This window comes from Lycorma delicatula, chromosome 10 (assembly GCF_047948215.1).
Source record: "Lycorma delicatula isolate Av1 chromosome 10, ASM4794821v1, whole genome shotgun sequence".
Lineage (NCBI taxonomy): Eukaryota > Metazoa > Arthropoda > Insecta > Hemiptera > Fulgoridae > Lycorma > Lycorma delicatula.
The window spans coordinates 48,465,742-48,484,546 of NC_134464.1; the positions used below are offsets into that span (position 1 = coordinate 48,465,742).

General features: G+C 24.8%; 1 protein-coding gene across 1 annotated transcript; it reads right to left on the bottom strand.

Annotated features, from left to right (window-relative positions):
* Nucleotides 1-13,516: 13,516 nt before the first annotated feature.
* On the bottom strand, nt 13,517-14,287 carry LOC142330852 (uncharacterized). Its single transcript, XM_075376318.1, has one exon. It carries the CDS (start codon nt 14,285-14,287, stop codon nt 13,517-13,519), a length of 771 nt encoding a protein of 256 aa, XP_075232433.1.
* Between the last annotated feature and the right edge of the window lie 4,518 nt (nt 14,288-18,805).

The window sequence follows — 18,805 nt, forward strand, 5'->3', positions numbered from 1 at the left end:
TGCAAATGAATTATTTTATTCTCATATTTGGTTAATTATAATATTTTATAAAAATAAATAATTCAGAAGTCAAAATATACAAGTTTTACGACTATTGTCAATAAACAGTATGTTAATTTATAGCTAATAGTTATAATTTGTATAAAAATTAAGACATAAATTTGAGTACTCTTTTATTTATTTCTGACAATACTGTTATTGCTAAAAAAAATGTTAAATGCTTGAAAAATTATTGATTTAATGATTGTAATTTGTAAAAAAACCCTAAATGTGCTTACTATACTGTGTTCAATTAGCTTGAGAAAAGCATAAACAAACGCTGCGTTTGTGTTAGTGACTTCGTCATGATTCTGATGAGTCATGTCCCTTGTATCAGTGCCGATTCACAACGCGGCCATATTTATATACAACACTTCAGTCATTACTCATATATTAGTCTCGAATAATTAATTTGTCATATTTTAGACAATGTAATCAAAAATTTAAATAACATTACGTCTTCTGAGTTCTATTACGTATTTATTTATAATAATGTTATTTAAAATGAATATATGCAATTTTTTTAAGTTTACTGGAACGTAAACGTATTCTTACATTTTGTATCGTACGACTTAAGTTATAGCATTATTTTGACACCTTGTCTTATACCGATTCAGATAATAATAATGCATGATTATTGATATCTTCTGAGAAAAAAAGGTGTAATAAAAGCCCTTAAGTCGTGTGGAAAAAGACATAATTTTAATTCGCTTACAAAAGCGAATTACACAGTAATCCAACGGCGTTGATTTCGGATGTCGTTAATTAACAGCTAACGTATGTGTAAGTTGCGCTGCTTCAGTATACAAAGTAATTATAAATGCGAGTATGAATCTGTTAATAAATATGTTTTCTAAAAAAACAAAACCCCGCAGGTGAAATTATTTTTTCTGAAAAAACAAAACCCCGCAGGTGAATTGAAGTAAAATTTAACGATTTAAATAAAAACGCGATTCGTAAGAAAAAGTACAAAAAAAATTGTATTTATTGAGAAATTGTTTAGCGATGTGTTACATCCTCTGGAAGGTAATTCGGTTAATGTCTTAGATAACTCCCCCTTATCAGTCATTCAAAAAAAAGAATTCCAGCCGTATTTTGGAAAAAGAATGATATCAAAATATGGCATTGTTCAAAAAGAGTGATTTTTGAAGAGAATGAACTTAAGTTTCAATTATTGCAAAGGTTTTCGCGTATTAAAGGTAATTTTAATGTGTATAAAATTGATGAGTTAGCAAGATCTAGTAGCAAAACCGTGCTTCGATTACTATCAGTGTGTATTCAACCCGATTGAGTTAATTTGGAGACAAATCAAAAGTTACGTAGCAACTGAAAATATTGCTTTTAAAATATCTGTTAAAAACCATCAATTTAAAGAGGCCAGCAGCAGTGGAAAACATGTTAACATGTAACGGATATTGTTTAACTAAATTATTGGGAATTGTATAATATAATAGAAAACAAAATTTAGCCTCCCAAAACTGAATTTAATTTATTATTTGTTTATTTTCACAGAAATCTAATCTAAGATATTAGTGAACTTTTACTGTTTGTGGACAATTGACAATTTCATTCCTTCAAAAACACGTACAATTTTTGTAAAATATAACATGGCGTGGTTACGAATATCTACCATTGTGTAGTTGTTTTATATGCATCAGGATTTACAGGAGATGTTTGTAAATCTGCTGCCTGAACAACCGTAGGCACATTTTTTTTTTATTTCAACTCTATATAAGCTAACTGAATAAGATATAGATTACCTCTCCACAGTCACAAAACATAACAGCTATATTGAAAGAATTTTTCTTTTCAAAAATACCCTTTAATCTATGATAAAATAATGTTTAACTTTAAAAGATACAGTTGCCGATCTCTGTGGCGGAGTAGTAGCGTCTCAGGCAGGGGAAGTCCCGGGTTTGAATCCTGATCAGACATGGCGTTTTTCATTCGTTAAAAATTTCCATCGGGTTGATTACCAAATGAACATAGCACTTTATGCCCGTAAAACTCAAAAAAAAATTAAGTATATTTTTATTAAAAAAATATATTATTGAAAAATATTTATTATATATGTATTAAAAATATATTTATCAAGAAACTGAACCAGTCTTTGCATAATTAACATGACTTTTTTCCTGTTTAGCCTCCGGGAATTACCGTCATGTATTACTTCAGAGGATGAATGAGGATGATATGTATGAGAGTGTAAGTGATATGTATGAGAGTGTAAGTCTTGTACAGTCTCAGGTCAACCATTTCTGAAATGTGTGGTAAGTTGAAACCCAACCACCAAAGAATACCGGTACCCGCGTTCTAGTATTCAAATCCGCATAGAAGTAACTGCCTTTATTAGGATTTAAACGTTGGAACTCTCGACTACGAAATCAGCTAATTTGCGAAGACACTTTCACCACTAGACCAACCCGGTGAGTTAATTAATATGACTTAAATTTACGTAAAATAACCAGCATTTTCCTTCATTATTTTCTTTTAAATAACTTATAAATCGTCTCAAAATAGAAATAAAATCTCTGTAAAAAATCAAATATGTAAGAAATATTAATTTTTTTAAATTTTTATTAATTTTACTTAATTATTTTGGTAGAAATTAAAATATTAAGTGTTTTAAAATGAGAAAATAATTCTTAATTTTAATTTCTAAATGGAAATATGTTTTTAATAACCATTTTTTAATGCCAAATTGGTATTTGTTTTTGTTTCTCTTTCTTAGTTACATTACACTTTATCTCAATTTTAATAAAAATTAAAATTACCACCTCATCAAACATCAATGTTTATTGATTTTTTTTTTTAGATTTAACATAATACCAGTAAAACTGAATGAAGAAAAATAATTTAAAACGGAATAAACACACAAATCATTCGCTTGGTTTTAAAAATAAGTTCATTGATAAACGTTTATTTCTAACATTTTTTATTAAAGAAAATTCTATACTTAAAATTATTTTATGTAAATTAATCCTTCAATGATTAATCTGATATCAGTTTATTATGAGTAATTTTTTATTTTAAACGCAATATTCGTTTTGTATGTCGAAGATAGCAGGCAGGCGATTGTGGGAAGAGAAGGTGAACATAATTTTCATATTTCACACGTCAAAACGTGTAAACAAAATTTTCTTGCTTTAATCTAACCTTTCTTTTACTGTTTAGCCTCCGGAACCACCGTAAGATATCATTTCAGAGGGAATGAGGATAATGTGTATGAATGTAAATAAAATGTGGTCTTGTACAATCTCAGGTTATCATTCCTGAGATGTGTGGTTAATTGAAACCTAATCACCTAAGAATATCGGTATCCACGATGTAGTATTCTAATGTTTTTTAACCTAATCTAAATTGAACATAATATAATGTAGTTATAATTAAGATTTTAATTTTAATTTTGACTAAAATTAATGGTAATACTATAGAAATTATCCATTATATAGAATTAATTGGTATTAATATAGAAATTAAGTAGGAATACTAAATTTCTAACTACTTAATTTCTAAGGAAATTAAATTAATTTTCTTTAGCCTGGAAAAATTCATTATCAGTATTTTACTAAACTCATTTTAATACGAAGCAGTGTAACCTCGAACAACAATAACAATCCTTTGCCAACTGTTTTATAATATATAAATATAATGTATCATACAATTATTAAATATTCATTCATTTTGAAAATAAAAATATATCTAACATAGCAAAATATTTTAATTTTAAATATAATTATAAAATAAAATAAATCTTTTTGTATCATAAATCATTAATTTATTTTATTTCATATTCTCTTATATACATTTATTACAGAATAATATTACCTTATATTTAAAAAACTTTTTTTTTATTTCTCACTTTAACAACAACAACTTAGAATACATATTGTATTTATTATTCTATTACTTAGGTCAGTATTAATTTTATTTTTACAATGATAATACAATGCTATAAAAATTAACATTTACTACTTATGTACTACAAAGTTTATCTTTTTATTGAAATACTTCTTTGTTTAATAAAAGAACTAAATAAAAGATATTGGTAACATATTTAATTTTATTTTATATAAAAAAAGTAAAAATAAAATAAAAACAAATTTTTATATTTTATTACAGTGTATGTAAATTATATCTAATTATAATAAACATTATGTTACATTTTCTAAATAACATAAATCTTAGCCAATAATAAAAACAGCCATGTAAAAAAAAAAAAATTTTTTTTTTTTTTACTAGGATGAATAAGTTTTGTCATAAAAAATGAAAACTTTTATTTAATAGATTACATTATAATAACACTATTAAAAGTCCAAATTTAATCTGTGTATTTAAATTTGTTAAAAAATTCTTTATTATAATTCTATGTACTCGTATTTTTCTTAATATCTTTTGATATTGTAATTTACAAAAAATCAATGAATTTATTGTATATTTAGAATTTAAATAAATCATAGTATATAGGCGTTTTCATTAACAATTGAGAATAGTTGTACATAATTAAATATAACTTTAACCATTAATATTTTCAAATAAAAAGAACCATTAAAATTTTCTAAATTATAAGTAATAGTTTAATTTATTATATAAAAACAAAACAAAATATAAATTCAAAATATATAAATAATGTTATCGTATGAATATTCCGGAAGTCTACAGACATCCTGTGTATATTTCTGGATAGACAGTCGCGACCCCTGCTCGTGATGTGAGGGAGGTGTAGTGTTACACAGACTCAAGGTGACCATATTTGAGACGTATTATTAATTAAAACCCGATCCCGAACAACTCCAACTTTGCAAAATGATCTGTGTTGTCCGGAGGTTTAAAGCTATTTAAATCGTCGATCTAGAAAGAAAGTTAGGGGTATTTTGAACCGACTACTGTGTTTAGAGAATAGTTTGAATTAAATCCGATAGGCAGTGCTGCTGTTCAGACAATTAAATTTATTTACATGACTTTTATAAAACGGAAGGTTAAATTCTGTGAAGTTCCATAATGTTTTTTTTTTAATGTTTTATCAAACTTTCAATTGTGTTCATTTAGTCTATATATATATATATACTGAAATCTAGCAATAGCGAAGCATTGACAGATCTGCTAGTGTGTGTATACGTATATATATGTATTAATTTATTACAATTAGCATTATTATTTACAAAATTATTGAGAATTGCGGTGTTATAGTATATTGGTTAATAAAAACACTTTATAATTTTTTGTTGCATAATATTTAAATGTAATATGAACACTTAAATACCCCTATTCAGTAAAATCGGTGTATATAATGGATTATTATTTAACAGTGAAAAATTATATTAAATATTTTATTTTATTCTATTTGTCATACCCTTACAAAGTACCTAAGATACAGCAACACCAGCAATACGATTTCTTGTAATTAATTGAATTTTTAATATCATTATTGTTTTATGTTAAGGTAATTTTTAAATAGAAAACTGTTGAATAATGTTGACATTTTATAAAATAACTTTTTAACAATACAAGGTCCCAAAAATAATTTGATCAATAGGATTTGTATAATTGAAATTCTTTTCCAACCAAATAATATAAAATTTTAAATAATTTTAATGAACCACTACTCCATATCTAAATATTTGAAAAAAAATTTAAATCTTATTTAATTTTAAATATGTTTATATTAACTAAATGGTTTTCATTTTTTCTATTTTTGATTTTTACAGTTTATATTTACAGTAATATTAATTAAAAATTCCGTGGCTGAGTAAGTAGCGTCTCGGCATTTCATTCGGAGGTCTCGGTTTTGAATTCCGGTCGGTAGCCATGGCATTTTTTCATACGTTACCAATTTTCACCTCCACCAAGCTAATGACTTCAGCTGTTAAACCAGATCTTTCTTAAAAAAAAGTACTACTTAATTAGTAATTTAATTTCGAGATATTTACTCAGAAAAGATTTTTTTAAAATAGGATAAATTATTATTTTCTACTGAATAAAAAAAATAGAAGTTTTTAAAGGCGCAGATTCACCAAATATGGTTAAAAGTTTAAACAATTTTTTTCTGTATTTAAAAAATAATAATATTTTCCTATTGTGTACGTTGTAAATTGTTCAACTTTTTCTTTATTTTGTATCGTTTTTATTCTTTTATGTAAAGTTATACTTATTATATTTTGCTCGGATGGATGATATTAACTTAACAAAAATAGTTTTGTCAAAATCACACTATTTTATTTATGTTTTTTTTTTTTTTTGCTTGATGAAATAATTCACCACGAAGATTGTGCGTGTAAATATTGAAATGAAAAAATATAGCTTATGAAAACTGGCATAGCTGACCGGGATTCAAACCAGGGACCCACCAATAAAAGACCAAGACGCTACTATTTCGCCATGGAGGTCGTTTTTATACTTTCAAAGGCTAATTAATATTTGTAGGGCTCAATATCTTCACATGCTAAATACGTTATAAAATAAATCTTTTTTTTAGTAAAGAACACAACCAAAAAGGAAACCAGTTTACTCTTTACTTTTCCTATTAAATTTTGAATTGGATGATCGTTATAGTTAAAACAATTTTGTTTGGACTTGCATTTTATATCAGGTCTAAAAAGTACAGGTTATGACTTAAAATATTATAATTATTTCTATTTTTTCCTTTTATCTTGTAAAATATGGTTAAAAGAAGTTAATTTTTTGCGTAAAATATATATTTTTTTTTTTTTTTAAATATACACATTTTGAGGGGTAACATTATTAGATTTTAACCAATTTTCCTTAATGTTACATGTTTACAAGTAATATTAATTGGTAATACAGTTGTGTAATCAGTAAGTGTAGTGTAACCAGTGAGAAAAATTAAGTATTTTTATCATTACCATTTACTTGTATTAATAAGAAAATAAATAATTAAAAAAGAAAAACAATTTCGTTGTATAAATATTTTTGCAACTCACTTATGTTTCATCACATATTTTTCAACGTTTCAGTTTAGATCGGCAGAAAAAATGTATTAGTTTTATTTGTAAGAATAAAAAATAAGTTTTAATATTTACCTCATCCCATTAAAAGAATCTGGCAAAGTATTACATAACTTAACGGTTACTAATATTAAAAATTAATATAGAACCAATAAACAAAACCAAACGAAAAAAAAAACACGAATATATATTTTAGAAGTGGAGAATAATTTTAAGAAAAGATCTTCAAATATATTCATATATAGGTTAAGCTTAAAATATTTTCATAATAAAGTTTTCTTTAAATCTAAAACCAGATTCAATAAAGGCATTTTATGTCGGGGTTATATTTTATTTTAAATTGTAGACATCTTAATATAAACTTTCAGAAATGTTTAAAAATATTTAAACCGAAGGGAGAGCAGCGAAAGAACAAAAAATATATATTTCTATTTTAAAAGATGGGGATTGATTTTTACATTTTTTTATTATTTTTGTATGAATTGTGGATAGCAAATTTTTGTTAATAGTTTTTTTCAAAAATGACCGAAAAAAAATTGAACTTGATTTTTTGGAATATCCTTCACTCCTTGAACAAATTAGAAAAAAAAAATAATATGAACAATGCCCCGTATATAGAAATAAGTCAAATTTGAAGAAAATCAGGTTGGTCACTCCTGAGATACAAATCTAAAATTATTTTTACACACATACATATACACATATGTTTTTTTTAAAATCTATATGAACTAGTTGGATCCCAAGACGTAGAGATTTGGAAAAACCCGATATCCCATTTTTGACGTGATCACCATATTTTCCCCTTCATATAGCTATTCTAGCAATATTCACCGGAAAAATAAAATGATTAAACCTAATTTCTGTAAATATCTGTTAAATATAATTTCTAATAATAACATTTTAATATTTTATACATACTTAAAATAATATACAATGTATTATAATTATTAAAAAACAAAACAGGAAAAAACACACTAATATTTAAAAAATAATTCTATCAGTAAATATTTACTACATATTATTATACGAAATTATGAAGCAAAATATTTTTAACTCCCTGTCATAAAGTAATATTATTAATTATTTACAAATGCATTGTAAAAACTAAAAATTTTCAGAATATGATATTTCTAAATTTTCTTAATAGAAAATGAAAAAAATTACGTACATCATTTATAATCACAATAAAATTATAAGCTAAGAGATCAATTATTTTAAAAATTAAATGAATTTATTAATTAAATGGTTTTCAACTTTCCTTCTGAATGGATTTTATATTTTGTAATTACAGTAATATTGATTAAAAATATGAAAGTATAATTTTTAAATCTAATAGTTTAAAAATATTTTGTGTATTGCTTACAAGTTGATTTTTTTCAATCATTTAGTAATAGTAAATTATATATTTTTAGAAAAGATTTATAGAAATTAGGTTAAATAATTTTTCATAGAATGAATAAAAATTGTTTACTTTTAATAAAATTTAAAAAAAACTCGTAAATATAGATAAAAAAATTAATCAAAAATATTTAAAAATAGGTAAATTCAATCTTAGATACATTAATTTTTCTATAAGTAATGTTACAAACAGCCTAGAAGACTGAATTTAATTTCATAAGTGTGTTGTGAAAATATCTGTAAAAATGTCAAATTGCTTATAATTTAATTTCTTAATGAAATAATGATCGTGGATTTCCGATATCAGTAAGCAGAATAACCAAATGCCATTTATTACTCAAAGGCCGCCGGGTTTTGACTTGCCACGTAAGACATGGTCAACGCTAAACAGAATACGAACTCAGCATGGTAGGTGTGCCTATTACATGTATAAATGGGGTAAAACACCGACACCCCTTTGTGAGTGTAGTGAAAATCAAACTATCGGACACATCACAGAAGTTTGCCCTAGGACAGCTTATGAAGGGAATCCTGAAGATTTCCTGATGGCGACTCCAGAATCGATAGCATATATTAGTTTGTTAAATCTTTGTTTATAATTTTAACTGTAATTGGTGTTATTTTTTAGTGCCATACGCTAAATAAATAAATAAATCCGATATCAGAATCCATAAGGTAATAATTTATATTATATCCGATTATATATCCATCTGATTAATATTTTGTATTATTTTTAATTAAAATTATTTATAAATCTATACTTTTAATTAAAACTACTTCTTTATAAAAGTGGATGAATACTTTTTTATTCAGTTTCTGAAAATTTTATTATTTTCATCTTTTTACATAAATTTTGTTACAGGCTTAATCATCAAATTTTTGGTTAATAGTAAATATTTATTATCATTGATTAATTTATATTCTTACATTTAAGATAACAATATTCTTCTTAAAATTAAATCTAAGATAAACATATTAATATGCAAATTAAAGAAAATATCCTAGTCTTTTATACTCAAGATCATTAAAGCGAAAACTTTTCTTCTAGTAAAATTCTTTGTAAAATATTAATTTTGCTTCTATGTATATGCATAGAACAATTTTCTCTTTATATAACATTTTATGTACTTCTTATTTAATGACTAAAGTAAAAAAAAAGTTACTGTTATATAATCAAGAAATAAAAATAATCCTAATTTAAATAAATATTCTCTCACCTTTAAATGGTCAATTAAAATTTTTTAATATAAAGATATCTAATTATTAATTTTAAACTAAAATTCATAATATATGTTACAGATAACGTTAATAATTTTTCAATTTACATATTTCATTTCATCAAAAAACGGATAAATATCTATAATTGATCCATTATATGTGGACTGATTGCCACCATGTTTATTATTATTTTTAAACATACTGAAATTATTTATTTATATAGAAAATAAGGTAAATTATATTTACTAAAAACTAGGTCACATGATTTAATTGTAGAAAAAATGATATTAAATTCGATTATCCAAATTTTTTATTATATATTAAAATAATCTAATCTTATTTTATAATATAAATTATAAATATTTGTATTTTATAATAAATTCTATTACAGATCTATTGATAGAAGCCCATTTCTGTATAATATTTTGAAAAAAAAAATTAATAGATTTTTAATATTAACCTCTCGCCTTTTCTGTTTAGCCTCCGGAACCACCGTAAAGTATTACTTCAGAGGATGATATGTGTGAATGTGAATGAAATGTAGTCGTCTAGTCTCAGGTCGACAATTCCTGAGATGTGTGGTTAATTGAAACCCAACCAGCAAAGAACACCGGTATCCCATCTAGTATTCAAAACCGTATAAAAGTAAACTGCCTTTACTAGGATTTGAATCTTAGAACTCTCGACTTCGAAATCAGCTGTTTTTGATAACTAGACCAGCCTGGTCGGCTTTTTAGTATTAAGCTATAATAATCTAAGGTTTGCATCCTTCAGAAACCATTTTAAAAACCCAGTTATTCGTTACGAATTTGTTCCTTTTATTTACAACTTATATTCGAATTTTTTCAACAAAATTAGTACTAAGAATTATAATTAATTAAATCTATATTAAGATATAATCTAAATGTACATTCAATAAAATAAATTATTCCAATGTAAAAATTTTATTTTTATGGAGGTTATAAATCGTAACAAATATAATAAAATTAACTTTATTTTGTAATTATTTGGTAGAATAGAATAACTTTTAAAATATTTAACATTTAGGTACAATTAATAAAAAAAACTTTCTTTTAGGTGATCAATTAAAAAAAAAAGTAATTAAATAAAAAAATGTTACCCGTCCTAATATATAATTTAGCTGAATATCTCCAAACATTTTCACGTAAAGAAATTTTCAAAGTGGAAAAAAGACACCTAAGAAAAAAAAATATAGCACCAATTTTAGAAACGGAATCCACAAACTCGAAAACGAAATTTACAGAAACATTGATAAAATCTACAACACAATAAGAAAAATATATTGCAATTTTACGGCCACTTGTACAGAATGGATCCACAAAGACTTATAAATCAAATCTTTGATAGATTTAATGTAGCAAAAATTAAATTCATATGGTTCTCGGAAGTCGATAAAGACATTAAAAGATTAAACATAAATGAAAACACAGTACAAGACGAAGATCAATTTAGAAAAATTTTAAAAACGGTAGACTCCCAGAGAAAGCCAAAAAACCAGGCATAAAATGGGCTGAAGAAAGAAAACGAAAACAAAGTAACAGAATGAGAGAATACTAGAAGAAGAAAAAGAATAATTCTGTTTGACTTTATGTGTGGGTGGTCCCTAGACAATAAAATCCTATATATGTACTATTAAGAAATTAATAATAATTAATTATCTTTATGAATTTACTTAAATTAAATAATTTAATGTATTTTACAATTACCAACCATAAAACTGATTTATCCATATAAATTTTCTACATAATAATGATAAAACAATAAATAAATAAAAAACCTTATGTTCTTGTTTTTTATATAAATATTTAATTTTATAAAAGAGCAATTCAAAACTACAAATTTGTGCTAACCACATAAAATTATTTAGGTTTTGCATTCAATTTTAGCTGCTTCAGATAACACACCAAAATTATTTAAATGTAATATTATATTAATAAAATTAAAATTAAACCCTTTAATTTCAAAACTGAAATATCCCTAATCATTAATCATATGTCACAATTCATTTACATATGACTGTAAAACAAATAAAACTTAGATAAAATTAAATAATAATTTAATTTTAATAATTAAAATTATTGCATTTTCACACACGCTACAAATCATTCATCTCATCCTCTGAAGTAATGCTTAACTGTGGACTCGGAAGTTAAAAAAAAAAAAAAAAGTTTAAATTAAATAAACAGTATTTTCCCTCATTTTTTGTTGTTTAAAAAATATAGAAATATTTAATGGTTATTTTAAAAATAAATAATTTTTTTTTAAATATCTACTTCAATTCTTTATCATTTTATATTTGAAAAAAAATTAAATTTTTTTTTTTAAATTTTATAATTTATATTAGTTGACCTACTGCCGTAACATGGTATTTTTTTTTAAAGCAGTTATAATTTATTTATTGATTATCTGTACATGATTTCTCAAAATATTAATTCACAATTATTTTCTGCTACCTCATTTTAGTAAAATTCAGTTTGTTAAAATTCTATATTATAAAATATTTGAGAATAATTTTTTTAAATTCTTGATTTATGATAACCACATAGAAATAATTTATATTTCATTAAATATAAATAAAAACTTCATAGTAAATAAAAATGTTAAATAATATTGTAAACTGTTTTACTGTTTACAATATTATTACAAAATTGTTCTTTTTGATACAATATTAATATATTTATAAATAACTAATTAGTATTATCATATTTTATTTATTTATATTTTTTATTATTCATCCTTTAAAATAAAAAATAAAAATAATATTAGTACATTTAAATCCAGCTATATCTGTTAAACATATTACTATTGTTTTTATAATAAAAATTACAAATTTTTCGTATATATATATATATATATATATATATATATAATCAACCAAAATATAATTAGGAGGGTTTGCAAAATATTAACGGTATGTGTACTAAAACGCTTTCGCTTTCAATTGTATCAATAGTTAAACATAATTAAAATAAAATACATATAAAATCAAATTAATTATTGCAGCTTTTTAATGTTTTTATTTATTTACATCTGCCCCTTAATGTAAAACATTTTCTGACAATGCGACATCGTAGAAAGGAAAGTTAACATACCGTAACGTGATAATTTTATAAATTATTTGACTCTAAATTGTTATTTATGAAACTATTTCTAGTTTTTTGTGTTATTATTTAAATTTTATTTTTAAAAAGATAGTACATATATATTTTTAGAAAGAGAGAGAGAACTATAGGGTAGAGGAATTTATTAGTAGTAGTTGTTCATGTTAATTTTAACTTTTTTTTTATCAAACTATTTATTTTAAAACCGTTATTAAATTATGTAAAATAAAAATAAATAAAAAAAATTAATATTAAAAAACTGTTATTTTTATTGGTAACAAAAAAAAGAAGTTAAATTGGCCTATCAAATAATTATTTTTAAATAAACTCTAAATAAATGATGAGTATAAAAGAATAATTGCATTTCAGTTTACTGTAAAAGAAGTCAATATTCATTTTATTTTTATTTCTAACAAATAACTTTTATTTATATAACTTATTTAGGTTTTATTCAATTTTATCAAATTAAAATAAAAGTTATATTTTTTAAAGATGATTAAAATATAAGTAAATCAATTTTCTATTGATATCTAAAATAAATGACATATTTCATTCTAAATAATATTTAAAACAAAAAAAACATACATTTCGTTGAAAAATAAACTTATAATTTCTAGCTTATTAAAGTTTTACAATATTTGATATACACTTTTTTAACTGAAAATGTTATTATAAATTTACTGACCTAAGTAATTTTATTTAATATTATTATTATTATAAAAAAAAATATTTCAACAATAAATTTGATTGAATATTTATTTTTTTGTATTTATGTCACGATGAGAAAAAATCATCAAAATCCACAGTCGGTGATGCAAGTGAATCAAAATCGGTTTGAAAATCTGAAGGTGTTAAACAATGTTCTCTTATATCGATTAATGAGGTCGATGTATCCGGCGGTGTTAGTGTATAACATGGTGACGGAAAAAATGTACCACTATTAGGAACGTTTGATGTTCTTAATAATAAAGAATTATTACTAAAATTTGTTGATGATGTTGTAGTTATTGATAATGATGACGATGACGATGATAATGGATCCGATGACGATATAAGGAACTGATCGTATAGATCGGAATTATCACTTATTGATGTAGGTGTTAATGATAATGTATATTCGGCCGAATCTAAATCCGATTCGGGTTCTGGGTCTTGTAATACCTGTGTTAATGCAGCTATATATTTCATGGCTAACCTTAACGTAGTTATTTTAGTCATTTTCTCATTGTGGTTATTTTCTTGGGTTAGATGTGGTATGGCACGCCTCAGTGATTCAAACGCTTCGTTAATTTCTCTCATACGTGAACGTTCACGCGCGTTGGCTGTTTTACGTCTATATTTACTTAATGGCGGTGGTTTTTGTTTTTGTCGACGTTTCGTTCGACCTCTCGGTCTCCAGTCGCTAGCGGAATCTTCATCTATTACACCAATACCCGGTTTCACGGATGATCGAGGCCTTAATGAATAACTTTTATTATTTAAATTACTATCTGGTATACTATCATTATTATTAGCATCACTTTCTTGTGTCCTTATTTTATCCATCTAGAAAAATTATATTTTACGACACTGTCTTAACTAAAGAAAAAAATTGAATTTTATATACAATAGCTAGTCCAGTCTACATTTCGTAAAAAAAAATGGTAATTTTTGTTTTAATTGTATTAAAACAGAATTATTTTAATTAGTTTTGCCATATTTTCACTTTTTAATTTATTTGTATTCAAATATATGCCATATAATTATAATTAATTCAAAAATTTGATTTTTTTTAATATCAGTAATATATTACAACTTAATTTATAATTTCATTAATCATAAAAAAATTTTTTTATAAAGTTTATAATTAAAAGTAAATGATAAATATTAATCTCTGTTTGATATAACTGCTCAGTTCTAATAAATGCATAAAATTTTCACTTGTGTATTAAAAAAAAAAAAAAAGTAGTTATAATATTTTCCTTTTTGGTTTAAGAAAATAACCCAATTTTTATTTTTATTATAATAAAAATATCTTGTTAATGAAATGTTAAACGAGATTAAATCAAATTACCATAATTTATCGTATCTTTTATACTTGATTTTTTTTTTGTAATGCAGTTAAAATAATTTTGATTTAAAGTAGCCTAAATATTTTTGAAGATAATATCAAAAATAAGAAAAAAGAAGATTATTTTAGGACTTAAAACTCAATAAACAATCTAAATATGTTTAAATTTTATAATTAAATAATATAAATATATATTTAGTTTATTTTGTTTTTCTTATTTAAAAAAGAAAGAAAACACAATCCGTTTTTTTCACTTTTTCCTTCATTCACACTTAAAAAAGTATACGAATTAAATTCACTTACTTCAAAAACTTATAAATATAATATATAGACACCACAGTTTATAAAAAAAATTTTATTGAATTTCTTTTATCGTAAAAATAAAATTTTCGTAATCCGGAAAAACGAACTCACTTAACAAAAATAATTACGTAAATAAAAAAAAAAAATATGGAACACGGCGAGGATTCGTGCACTAATGTTAACAGGGCCGTGTCTAGTGGCCAACTGATACAAACTTCTCTTCTACACCGACGTTTAAATCTCTAGATATATCTTATCCTTTAAAATCCCCACCACAATCGGCACGCGTTCGCGCCATTTCCAGCAAGCGCCACTTGCTTACTGAGTTAACTATATATCAACCTGGTTAGTTTAAAGGTAGTTATAAAGCGTTTCAAATATTCTTTTTTTTTTCTATCAAATCACTCGCCTACTCATTTAGTCTGACCATTAAATAGCTTCGGTTCTGTTGTAATAAACTATGTATTATTCATTACAATAAGAAACGTTATATGATTAAAATAATCAAAGAACTGTCGTCTAATAAAGAAAATGATATATTATTTGGGATATAGTTTATATATTAATTGTAATTTATTTAACGAATAGTATTTAATAAATATCACTACGACTTATTGTAGTACGGCAGTAACGTAATTAAAATTGTTAATCTTGAGATATTCCATTTATTCTCGGAAGCATTTATATATTTTTTTATGATTATTAAACTATGATTGCAGTAGATTGCATAACGTAATCCATTTTCTCAATTGCTCATGTTCAGTGTAAAATTTTGAAAGCAACCGATAAGGAATTCAATGATTTTAAATTAATATTACCTGTAATTTTACTAATAATATACATTATTAATAATTGCTTAAGATAGTTTTAAATAATTATCATATGCGTGTTAATATATTTGTAAATATATACAATTTACATATTAAAAAATAAATAAATAGATAAAATAAAATAAAAATATAGAATACAAAAAAATTAAATATAAAATACAAAAAATAAAGATAAATTTGATTTATATTGATTTGTACATGGTGGAAGATTAGTCACAACGTTGCCAGATTGCTTCTGTATGAAAAAGTAAACAGAAAAAATCTTCTCCCAAGTATAAATTTTGGTTGTTTGAATCCAACTTTAATTCCCTTTCCTGTCATGTCAACCTTGTAAAAATAATTTTAAAATAAAAACATAAAAATTTATATATACATTCAATTTATATTATATTATATAATAATATAATATATTATATTATTTCTAGTTTGTATATCATAGTATATATTATATTTTTATAAATATAATTGTATTTATATATAAATACATAATGTTAAGGTTAGCCCAAGTTTACGAGCAAATTCCATTGTGCAGAAATTGGCTTGACTGCCTGAATCAAGCAACACTCTACATGTCTGATACTTTTCATATTTGTCCACAGTATTGCACACAGCAGTAGACAATAAAACATTTTTGTTTGTAATTTTAATGCACGATAAGTATTATTTTCAGGCTTACAGCTAGATTTATTAATTTCCTCTATATGGATTAAGGAATGATGCTTTTTGGAACATGTTTTACATACATGCTTATTCATACAATTATTTACAGAGTAACCTGTTCGAAAACAAATAAAGCAACACTTATTCTGGACTAAAAATTCCTTGCGTTCATCTACTGTTAAATCAAGAAATTTTTTACATGTATATAAATAATGATCGGATTTACAAATAGTACATTGAATAATTTTTTGCATTAGCATGGTAACTAACTAAATTTCTTCTGTAAAATGTATTTGTACTGTTATATTTCCCTTGACCTTTAAAGGGTTTGTTAAATACTTGTTTGTTAAAAGAGTGAGTGTTATTTGATTGCGAATTACACTCAAGTTTAGCTGCAACATTTTCAAGTATTTGTCTTATATTATTAAGAAAGTCAACAAAGTTTTTGAAATTAGGAAAGTTTTCATTAGAAGTCTTTCCTTCCAATTTTTGCAAGTATTTTTGTCTAGTTTTGATGCTAGTAATTGCATAACAATGAGCTCATAAGGATTTACAGGTAAATTCATTGCCTCCAATGGACTTATACAAGAATTAATTTTATTAATAAAATGATCTAAATTATCTGCAGATTCCTTTTCAATGAAACCAATTTTTAAAATATTTTGAGTAAGATGAACAGAGATTATGTATTTATCATCATATATTTTTTATAGGAGATTTAAGGCGACTGAATAATTTTCCTTTGTAATTGGTAAGTCTTTGATGATATTAAGGGCCTCATCCCTTAAAGATGACTAAGTAGTATAATTTTTGAATATCGGATAGGTCATTTCTAGAATGAATTAAGTCATTAAATGTATTAAAGTAATGCTGCCAGTCAAGTAAATTTCCACTAAAACATGGCAATTTAATTGGCTGTAAGAACTGCATTTGATTATTAATAATTGGTTTCATATCGGTAGGATCAGATTTATGAGGAGGTTTTATAGACATTTTATCTAACAAAGATTTTAATTTACATTCTATGTTACATAGATTATCTTCAGTTTGTATTCTGTAGTCAGTATCTTTATCAATAGCTTCCACCTGAAACTGAATGTCATCATATTTAACTTGTAATTCTAACAAATTTCTTAATTTTATTTGTAAAGAATATATTTCATTTTTTATGGGGTTAAAATTATCAGCAAAGGTATTGATTCGTGTGATTGATGCCTTAATTATACCACGTTTTTTAAAAAGTTCCTTGCTATTAGTCTGCAAAGTCTTACTGTTGAGTTCCTCCTGGTCAGTCATTTTGAATTTAATTATATTAGCGTAAATATTAATAATAAGAAATTAGACATAATATTAAGAAAAGTAAAATTAATAAGACGAACAATGGGCTACGCATATGATGAATGTTGATTCTCGTTGCTCCTTGTAGATTCCATCAATCCGTTTCTCCATTCCCGTAGCTCCTTGTAGATTCCATCCATCCATTCCTGTGCTCCTAGCACCGAGGTACAGCTTCCATGTTTTAGACGATTTGCATGGAAGCGATCATTTCCCGGTGCAAATTGTAACTGATGTTACAAGAAAAATATATCCCATCTCTAAAAGATGGTTGTTTGAAAAGGCAGATTGGACGAGCTTCACAGCTAGAACGATACTCCCTGAAACAACTGGAGTTATCGAGGACGATGTCGACGCTATAACAAATGCAATACTTGAGTCGGCATCGAGATTCATTCCCAAAACATCTGGGAAACTTATGAAGAAACCCGTTCCATGGTGGAACGATGAAATAAGTGAAGCTATAAAAAGAAATAAAAGAGCGTATAACGCCTTTAAGAAACGTCCTACCACAGAAAATCTTATTGCCTTTAAGAAATACAGGGCGTATGCAAGATGTCTCATGGTAGATTCTAAGAAACGATCCTGGCAGAAATACGTGTCATCTATCGACAGAACCACTACTGCATCAGACGTTTGGAGGAAAGTGAAGGCGATTTGTGGGCGTAAAAATGTTTCTCCCATAACTAGCCTTCAAGATGAAGATGAATTTAAAGACAATCCAAATGAAATTGCAGAGCTATTATCCAATCACTTCGAAAAGGCCAGCAAAACGGCTAACTACGAAGAAGATTTTCGGACAAAAAAAGAAGAACTTGAAGGATACTAAACTTCAAAACTGAGTATAATTACTCATATAATGTACCATTTAAAACGGAAGAATTC

Bases quoted from the DNA above. Each gene is read 5' to 3' on its own strand.
- LOC142330852 (XM_075376318.1), bottom strand. From the start codon at position 14,287: ATGGATAAAATAAGGACACAAGAAAGTGATGCTAATAATAATGATAGT.